At 46.2% G+C, this 9970-nt stretch overlaps 2 protein-coding genes across 2 annotated transcripts; one reads left to right on the top strand and one right to left on the bottom strand.

Annotated features, from left to right (window-relative positions):
* Nucleotides 1-6403, top strand: LOC147198800 (coiled-coil domain-containing protein 172-like). Its single transcript, XM_086122518.1, has 7 exons — nucleotides 1-99; nucleotides 1628-1744; nucleotides 1834-1993; nucleotides 2498-2605; nucleotides 2680-2782; nucleotides 5630-5717; nucleotides 5856-6403. Exons 1-7 carry the CDS (start codon nucleotides 1-3, stop codon nucleotides 5889-5891), a joined length of 711 nt encoding a protein of 236 aa, XP_085978644.1. The 3' UTR covers nucleotides 5892-6403.
* A 1152-nt stretch (nucleotides 6404-7555) lies between these two features.
* On the bottom strand, nucleotides 7556-9507 carry LOC147198799 (uncharacterized). Its single transcript, XM_086122156.1, has 6 exons — nucleotides 9355-9507; nucleotides 9208-9278; nucleotides 8674-8767; nucleotides 8072-8184; nucleotides 7881-7995; nucleotides 7556-7766 (listed from the first exon to the last, which is right to left on the bottom strand). Exons 1-6 carry the CDS (start codon nucleotides 9395-9397, stop codon nucleotides 7588-7590), a joined length of 615 nt encoding a protein of 204 aa, XP_085978282.1. The 5' UTR covers nucleotides 9398-9507; the 3' UTR covers nucleotides 7556-7587.
* Between the last annotated feature and the right edge of the window lie 463 nt (nucleotides 9508-9970).

Below are 9970 nucleotides of genomic sequence, written 5' to 3'. Positions count from 1 at the left end.
ATGTTTGTCGCAGTGAAAGCAGCCATCATCAGATGCAACTCTCAAGTGAAAGCCGCCACAGAAAAGTACCAGAAGATCACTGAAGAACTTGAAGCGAAGGTGAGCAATGCTCAACAAAAGATAGTCATCCCATTTGTGTGCAAACAGCGCAAGGACATCTTTTCTGAGTGACTCCCATGCTGAACCGCATTCACTGTTTCTCAAGAAAGTAGGAATATGTATTGACGTGTGATTATTTTGGAAAGAGCCAATATCGGCCCCCAAAAAAATCAGATGGCCGATTAATCGATTTACCCCTAATATTATTTCAAACTTACTACTCAACATTACCCATCAAAAAATGTCTTACAGATGCAATCTGTAGAAGTGACTACCATTGTTTGTTTTGTTACTCGGGAAGTCAATCGTTGCTAGAGTCCACAGAAAAGAAATACAAATTCACAAATGGATAGCAATTCACTCGACGCTATTCCCCACATGGGATCTTCTTTCCTATTTATGTTTAATTTGATGAAATATGATACGGAACATCACATAAAACCGCAATACAAAGAGGCGGTAAGTGCGAGTGTCAAGTGACATGTCAGCAAAAGTCAGCCGTATTGGCATATTGACCTTCTGACCCACTTCATGATTTCAAACACTTCATCTCTCCCGTCTGTCAGACGAGCGCGGCGGTGGATCGATGCCGAGATCAATGCCTAATTTCCAGCGGATAACATTAGCCAGTGCTGGTAGCGCGCGCATTAGATGCCATTTCTGGCACCAGCTCGCTTGAGCCACTGCTTCCCGGGCGGCGGCGGCGGTGTCAGATCAGCAAATCTTCTATTGCGATGTCCGTGAGCAACATCTGAGTCAAGTGTGTGCGGCGCGCTTGTGTGAGCGAGCACAACAACCTCTCCTCACACGTCACAAAATGAAAACAAAAGTATTTTACATCGCGCCTGATGAACTGGATGCGGAAAGTTGACCCGAGGAAACTTTGAAGAGACACTTAAAGAAAGAACACTTGTACCACTGGCTCACTTTTGGCGCAGAGCAGCGTCACCACGCAGCGAGACAATATAAACGCCATCCCGTTGAGTTACGATCGCACGGAAACGATGGCATCTTGTATTTTTGCAGCAACGGGATGTACTGCATTCAAAGCCGCCTGTCTTGTCAACTCACTCTGTTGGTCTTTCCCAACTATTCGTGCCCATTTTAGGAGAGATGATTTCATCAAGGAGAGCGCTTTATTGATTTTGAACCTGACCCCAGATGGCGAAGGTCAATAATGAAATGCGACGCGTCGAACCCGGTGACAACGTACCTCGAGGGACGTGACGCATTTGTGAGATACGGTTCCCATCTAGAAAGGGACATACGATGTCCAATTCGTTGGCATTCAATGTGTGCAGATCAGTCTGGAGTGCTTGTGAATCTTTTTCTCAAAACGATTCTGACAAAATTCAACATTCAAAAATTCACAGAAGCTCAACTGAAGTTCACTTGTAAAGGTTGTGCTGCGTTTTAGGTCCATCCAGAAATTTCACCCGAAAGTCCACAATGTGCCGGCTTTATGGGAGGAGTCTCTTTTGCTCTTTGCCGCACATCATTTAACCTTCGCTCGTGGTTTGTGCTTCAGAGCCAGATGTTGTCTGCCAAGAAGCTGCTGTGGCACTTGTTGAAAAAATGTGACGAGCAGATTTCCAAGCAATGCGAGGAGCTCCTCAGTGAGAAGGCTCGCCTCCAAGAACGCCTGGTGGGTTCACGTCATCCCATCGCGTTGTCGGGAGCAGCGGTGCTCATGCCAATATTGTGTCGTTGGCGGTCGGACCTCCCGCGCACCAGGCCATGATGAAGGCGGCCTTTAAAGACGAGGAGCAAGAATTCTTGCGGGAGATCTCCACCTTCAACAGTGAATTTAGTCTCTGCGGGAGCACAGAGGCGACCCGTCAAACGCACGCCGAGGTCCTCGGCCTGGACATGGAGGTGGACGCTTTGTACAAAGGTTATTACACACCCCACATTATCCATTCATTTCTCCGAACAATGACTTTTTGGCACCTTGATTCACACACGCAAAATGCTGTTCAGGTCAGTGATGTCACAAGATGCCTACCATGCGATTAGTTCAGTGTCGTGTGTGTCACGCTCCTTGCAAGCGTTTTCTATTTGTTTTTGGCCCATCGAATAAATGTGCATCAGCAACATTTGTGTCATTTCAATTCACCAGAGTGTCGTCGTTATCTCTGAGGTTTTTTTTCTGTGGATGTTGAACAAATTGCATGGAGAAAAAAAAATGGCTGGAAAAAAAGGTTTCAAAGCTCATTTTCCATGAAGAGAAATAAAATCAGCCCTAGAAGGGAAAGATAAAGATCGCGTCGTCACTCTGGTTTACGCGCACCGTCTTTCGCACTTTGGCGCAGTGTTTCCTCTCACTGAGAAATGTCCAAAATGTTCCCACTCCACATCTCAACACGTTCTTCACATTGTCTCGTTTTTGTCCCGACAGACTCAGCAATGGAGGAGATGATCCAGAGGAACCGTCACATGGGCGACTTGCAAAGGCAGAAGAGGAGCGTCCGGCTGGAACTGCAGGCTCTCAAAAGCATACACGCGGGTCAGGTCAACGCCCTCGGCGGGAGATGTCCAATCCTACGCGAGTCCCACGTCTAATCTGAAATCTCCGTTCAGACTTGGAGCAGCAGCTGAGCGAGGCCAAAGAAATGACAGCGACCCTGCAGGCCCGGAACCGAGCTGCCGCTCAGAAAGCATTCACGGATGACGCCGTCGTCACGTGAGTGTTCAAAAAGAAACGGACACAGCCGTTTTCAAACCTTTTACGACTGTTATCTACCCAAGCACCGACGTACCGGTAAATATATCTGAGCTTAAATAATGCCTCAAACCAAATGAAGTATAGAAACAAACAACACACCATTACAATGTAATGTACTGTGCTTAAAAGTTGAAAACAGCTTAACTGCCCCGAGCAACTGCACGCTCATTTTTACACCCGCGTGACAGTTTCGAATCCCGCAAATGTAGCAATTGGCCCAGTATGAGTGTCAACCCAAACAAGCGCTGCTTGGCAGCGGCAACAAAAAGTCATAAACTGCAGCCGTGCGTCAGAGGCCGTTTGGAGGCATCAGGGTGCTGAAGTGACTTTCGATTGCTTGTGAAAGCGAGTCCCGTGTTCCCTCTCGGGGCGCTTGCTTCCTAATAAACGCCGGACACCTCGCCAGCAGCCTGCTTTAAAGTTAAATACCGCAGAACAGCCGCAGCCGCAGCTGCAAATCCATCCTTCTCAAGAGAAGTGCAATTAGGCTTTGCCGCTACTGCTGCCGGCATCCCGCTGGCCCCCGGTCGTTTTCTCGCAATGTTAAAAACCCTCCTTTGGCATCATTAACTTGTCGTTCATTCATTTGACATGCGCGGCAGCGAGACTGTCGGCTTGTTTGACGCTGACTGGATGAGGAGCCCTGCGGTTTGGGGGCTTTTAGCGAGGATGCGTCGCCACGCATGAGGAATTTTTAATATTCCCTATACAGGGCGGCACGGTGGTTGACTGGTTAGCGCATCTACCTCACAGTCCTGGGGTCGATTCTGGGCTTCCTCTGTGGTGTTTGCATGATTCATCCTTCCATCCACCCATCCATCCATCCATTTTTCATCCGCTTCTCCTGAACAGGGTCCCTGGGGGACCCTATCCCAGCTGACTTTGTGTCATGATTCGTTTCGGGACCAACAGGTGGCACTGTAGGGCTCCCCCTGCAGCTGCACACCTGTTGGTCATTAGGTAATGAGTGCTTTAAAAGGACTCCCAGCCCGACCGCTCAGTGTCGGGTCATTGTTGCTGTTTGCTCTTGGCTCCTGTCATGTTTGTTTGCTGCAATCAGGTTTGTTTCTGTCATGTTTCGGTTGCTGTTTTGTTTTATCTTCAGTCGTGATTTTTGTTTGATACTTTGGACTTTGTTGGTTTTGGATGTAGTTTTCTTTGTGTTTAATACAATTCCTCAAGTACAACCTGCTCCTTCCACCTGCCTGCTTTTTGGGGTCCACCACCACCTCGCAAACGTGACACTTTGGGAGCGAAGGCAGACTACACTCTGAACTGGTCGCCAGTCAGTCTCGGTGCACAAATGATGAATCCATGATCCAAATAATTGCCGGTGAAGTACATCATGGATTCTTGTCGATTCATTGTTTTACCTCTGGTATCTATCGTGTCACCGGTATCGTATCCCTCGTACTCGTATCTACCGTCACGGATATATCGTATCCGTTTACTCGGTCACACCCACTGCATCCTATCCAATGTGTCTTGTCAGTCATATCTACCGTACCGCTTTCTGCAGTAATTGATAGAAATCGGTCTTTTTTTGTCAACGCGTGAAGGGAAGTCACCTCGGTGGCGGAACACGCTCGGCTGCTTGTATTGTGTCTTTGTCACACCATTGGCTTTTTCACACCATCGGACCCACCTCTGAACTAACCCTAAATCATGCATGTACTTAGTGTGTCCTGTTCATCCATCAGCCTCATTAAAAGCGGGTCTTTCATTAGCCCGCCAGCTTTACTGGCCCCCCAGGAAGTGCTGAGGATGTGTCTCGACTCATTCGCATGCTCGCAAGCCATCAATTCCGCCCCAGGCCCGGCCGCGCTGTCTCTGTAAGAGGCATATTTAACTCCTCGCGTATCGACTGGTGCAAATTGAATGAATGAGCGCCGGAGTCGTTCAAAAAAGTGTTCAGTGTGCACATTGTTACCCCCTCACAAAAGCGTACGGGGGCACGGGACGGAGGATTTCTAACTTGCGTGTGTGGGATTTTTCTTCCCGCTTGCATGCGACAGAAATGTTATCGAAACAATCAAAAATGGCATTCTTGAGCCTACGCCCCAGCAAAAATGTTATTTGATGGACTATAAAAGTAAACACCGGCGCTGCCCTTTGCGAAATGTAATTTTGCCTCTGTTGTCCAAGTGTTTCATTACTTTCCAATCAAAAAGACGGGGGTGCGTAATGTGCTATCGAACCTTCCAACATCTGCTGTGGAGTGGGGGGAAGAAAAAAAAACCTAAAAAGAAATCACAATCCATTCCCATTTTTTTTGGACCGTTACGAGGGGACAGCTTTTGGTTGTTGGTCTATACGTGCCCAGCGATGGGCTGGCAACCAGTTCAGGGTGTCCCCCGCCTACCGCCCGACGACGGCTGGGATAGGCTCCGGCACGGCACGCCCGTGACCCTCGCGAGGATAAGTTGATTAGAGAAAGGGATGGATGGATGGACCATTTCCTATGATGAGATTCAATCCAAGAACGAGCTGTATTCCATGACAGGATGAAAATGCTCACTTTTGATTGACACTCTAATCAGGCTATTCATTTCACCACCATCTGTATTCTTGTGCCTAAAGTCTCAAATCGCTAAAGTAAGATCACAAAAATATACTTGTCCTCTTAAAGACCCTGTCAAGTCAAATCAGAGATTTGTTTCAAAAATACATTTGACGATAATTGCTGACTGTGCGCACTGAGAACCGGGTCATACTCGGTGGTGGAGCGACAGCGCTAAACTGATTTTCACACATTCTTTTTTTTTTTTTCTATATTGAAACTAATTTGACTGTTTGCTTAGCCAGGATGAAGAAGGAGTTGGAGATGCACCAAGAAGGAGATATGGAGCTCCTGCTGGAGACCCTAAGGATGGAAGTCCAACACCTCCAGAGCGTACGTACCCCTGTCATGCCATCACTGTAAGAATAGCCAAGATGTGGAGTTTAATTTTGACGTGTCGCGCTACGTACAGCACACCGGGGTTATTTTGAGGCATGTACTAATGTAGTCCTTTGAATGTGTTTATCGTAGAAGGTGGACAACTGCAAGGGTAGGCAGCAGCCTTAGAAGCGGCACATTCTAGTTCTTGTCTGTGGAAGGAAGACCATGCATTCGGTTTGATTTTGAGCCATACTCCTCTCTGACGTCAGCAGAAAACAAATCTTGGATGTCTCTAAAGAAGGATCCTCAGTGATGATTTTGTGGCGTGTCAAGCGCTCACTGGTCTTGCCGACAATTGTAAACGTTAACCTTGTTCATTATTTACAATGTCAAATCCTCAATACTGAATTGGACCTCACCACAGACTCCGACAAACTCTGAAAAATTGACAACTTTTGTTTTTATCAATATTGAAAATTGGTCGAACCCGCTTGACACACACGGTCAACAGTAAATTTCAAATGGGATTTTCCGTGTTAAATGCTTTCATTGTCCCAACAAATGACACTTGGTCTTTAAATTCTCCATTCTGCTCACCTTTGAGGTCAAGGTCTTCAGTTTGATGAAAGTGGCTTGGCAAATGTCTGAAATGAGGCTTTTTTCAACCTGTACATAGCCGAGGGGAAAGAAAAAGTGAGATTTCTAGTTGAGATTTTGGGAGCCTTGATGCAGTCCATTTGGTAAGTGGTGCCATGCTGGCCTCTAGTGCACAATGTGTGAAGTGCATGCATCAGGAAGAGCATCAATAAATATCTGTATACTGTATTATTATTTTTTTAAGCCTTTGCGAAAATAGTACCGAGTGTTTTTTTTTCTAGTATTCACAAAAATGAACTGAATTGAGATTTGTTAAGGGATTTGAATTGAAGCCATTCCTGTTGGAATGATTTAACCAGATGCGCTAAAAATGTGCTCAGCACAGTTCAAGTGTAGAAAACGAAATATTGTTAATGTGTAGATTTCAACATTGGTTTATGAAATTTGTACAGGCCTGGACCAGATTTGGTCAACTCTGGGTGGTCCGACAGTCACATGGCCCTAGGACACCGTTTACTTGATGTAGAACCCTGACAAATAGTGCCGACTTCACCAAGAGAAGAGAGTCTATGCAGTTTTTCAAAAGACAACACTTGACTGCACAGCTGGCAAAACTCAATGCAGCTCTGCTTCCCCATTGGCTTTGACACGAGTTTTTCCATACAGTGAAGTTCCACACCGGACAGACTCATGTCTTAAGATTTTTGTTTTGGATGTTATACAAACTTAGTTTCCTTTAGAGGCCAACGCACTCTGTGTAAAAGGGAACCGTTATTTTCAACTAAGTGCATCTGGAAAGCAATCGCATCATTCTCTTTCCACCTTTCGTAACAGCCGTGTTCCAAAACTGTTGGTCTAAAAATTTGCGGGGCAAAAATAAACTCTGCCTGAAATCCCTTTTAGTTATTTCAAGAGAAAAGAAAAAAACCCAACAGTGCGAGACATTGCCTCAGAGTCTGGAAAACAAGTTACGTCAGCAGTGACACGCTGCCAGGGGCAATTGCAAGAGAAGCGTACCTCAGCACTGAGCTCCCTATTCTTTGGTTGGGTTTATTTTGAAGTTGGCCTTACCATGTTGACGGCGTGCTGCATAGCATCAGCTATATATTGTTGCTTCGGTACCGTCTACCCAAAGGTGAATGGCTTAAACAAGGCAAAATTTTGTCATAATACTCCCACCGATTTGGGATCTTTTTGGGGGTGGGGGCGTGGTTTAGAATAATAAATTGTGCAAAAAAAAAAAGACCACTGTATGCTTTTCAGATATACAGAAGGTTTTTAATGCTCATCCACACAGCAGGGAGAGCAACTCTACATCTCCATCTATGCCGTTGTGATTCTTGAGCTCCTCTGCAACCTCTTTAAGGGTGTCGTTCTTTCTTTGTTCGTTCTCCTTGGTGGTCAGGCAGTCCTCGTCTTTGGCAAAGTACGCCGATTTGGCCCCCGCCACTTGAAGTGCCGCTTCTACAAGCCGAACAGATTGACATGGAAGGCATGGTAGCATTGTCATTAGCAGAATGGCACCGTGACATTGGATGTAAAGAGCGAAACAGTCCTAAAAAGTCGACCCATGCCCACCGTTGCAAACTGCCAGCTTGTTTCCTCCAATGTACTGAGTGCTCCACTTGTAACCCGTTGCCGGGCCGCACTCTTCAAACACTCTGCTTATCCTCAGGAAGGCAAAGTCGTAACCCTGAGGGAGGCAACAAGAACGTCATTTCATTTGTCCGCTTCACCCAGTTGTCATCCTGCTTGAACACGACTCTTACATGGTTGCACAGGGGTTTGCAGAAGCGCCCGTTAGCCACGCTTGCGCATGCCAAGCCTCCATTTTTGGGAACCTTGGGCTGCGGGCACTTCGCGGTCTGATCTCCTTGGGAATCTGAATGTCAGCGACACTTTGAATAAGTCGGGCTTATCCAACAAATGTCATGGAGAGCTTCTATAGCTTGTGAGCAGAAGTGTCCATTTTCTACGATGCTTCCAATTTCAGTCACGCACGAGTCAGCCTCATGGCACATTGACTGGCCACCACTCATTTGTCTTTGTCGGGGCACAAAGAATCACGCGTTCAGTGTCGCACCAGTGGACAAATGAGTTTTAAGTGACGCCAACTTGTTTCTGAATGTGTGGCGGGACCCTGTAGCCAAGATTTGAATCCTCAGAACTGTGGTGCACAAGTCAACCACTACCCCAACATGATGTCAGGGAAGAGTCAAGTATATCGTCATGAACTACACGAGCAAGTAAATGTAAAGCATCTCACTCGGCGCACTGCTCACCGTTATTTGTAAAGTCCTGATGACTAACCAAATTTCCAAGCCCGTTGGCGGAATGATCCAAAATGTTCTTGAAATAGTTTTGATTGTACCTCGCAGTGTCTTAGTCAGATTCCTCACGTTGAGCAGCAGGGTGGCCGTCTGCTGCAGGGTCCACCTGGACTTTGCACTGCACTCTGCTGCCATCTGGTGTATCATATCAAACACATTTTGGAATCCACATCCACAAAAGTAGCTTCAAGTTCAGATGCTGTCATTTTCACATTAGAATATGTTGTCTAAATGCAATTCTGTGGCAAAACAGTCAAAAGTAAAAATTCCAAGGGGCTACATTTTTGGACTAGTTCCCACAGTCTATTCATCCATTTCCTTGTTTGTTTACGTTTAGTGCGACACGGTGAGCCGCACCATTGCCAGCTGACTTCAAGCTGGTTGGTACACCCTTTAAAGCCCGGGGTGCCACCTGAAGTTTACTTTCATTTCAGCTGCTGCCACATCAACTTAACAGCTACTCTACAGGATATTACATAGCAACCCGAAGGTTGTGCAAATGGTACCCGCATTTCAAACAATATCTCCCAAAAACAAAAGGTTCCCAGAACTTCCTTGACTATTGACAGAAGTACCTGGAGATCAGCTGTTAGGCCCTCCAGAAACTGTGAGCTGCAGTTCTTTGTTTGATGTGAGCACAGCAACACTGCCAGAAAAAAATAAATAAATGAAGAAAGAAAACAATATCATAAACATCGATCCTCTCCCTCTGGTAACATTACCTGCTAGCAAGCAGAGACTGGCGAAAATTCCTCTCAGTGCCATCTTTGCACGCCGTCCAGCACAGCTGAAAACACAAATCAGTCCCTGTGAATTTATTGACTCAGCCTTTGGGAGCAAAGTTTACAGAATTGGCCAATCGTACATTTCAAAACATCAAGTTGGTCACTGAACCAATAGAGATTAAAATGACACGGGTCTTAAGTGTTGAGGGTGGGCGGGGACTCAAAACCTTAGTTTGTGGTACCTTCTGCTGCAATGTGTTTGAACTACATCCTGAGCACACCTTGGGTCTCAAAGAATGCGCAAGATTCAAACTAAGCATCTGTACCCACAAAATCCCCCCAAAATCCTGCCTGAAAAACAAAAACGCCTATCCAAACGGTTTACACACGCACACACCTACCTGTAGGACATTTCCCCTTGATAAGCAAATCAATGAACTTGGGAACCAGGCATGCATGTACTGCCCTCTACATGGCCAAATCCATCAACGCAATAGCAGTACAGGAAAATGACTGCAATATTGTTTGGTGGCCCAAGTTGAGCTCGTACAAAGAAATACCACACACACACACACAGACAGATGAATATAATTGCAATTGTGCAACCCATTGA

The sequence above is a fragment of the Hippocampus guttulatus genome, chromosome 10 (genome assembly GCF_054856545.1).
Source record: "Hippocampus guttulatus isolate MCC_2025c chromosome 10, RoL_Hgut_1.0, whole genome shotgun sequence".
In the NCBI taxonomy this organism is placed as follows: domain Eukaryota; kingdom Metazoa; phylum Chordata; class Actinopteri; order Syngnathiformes; family Syngnathidae; genus Hippocampus; species Hippocampus guttulatus.
This window is presented reverse-complemented; position numbering and strand designations above follow the sequence as displayed.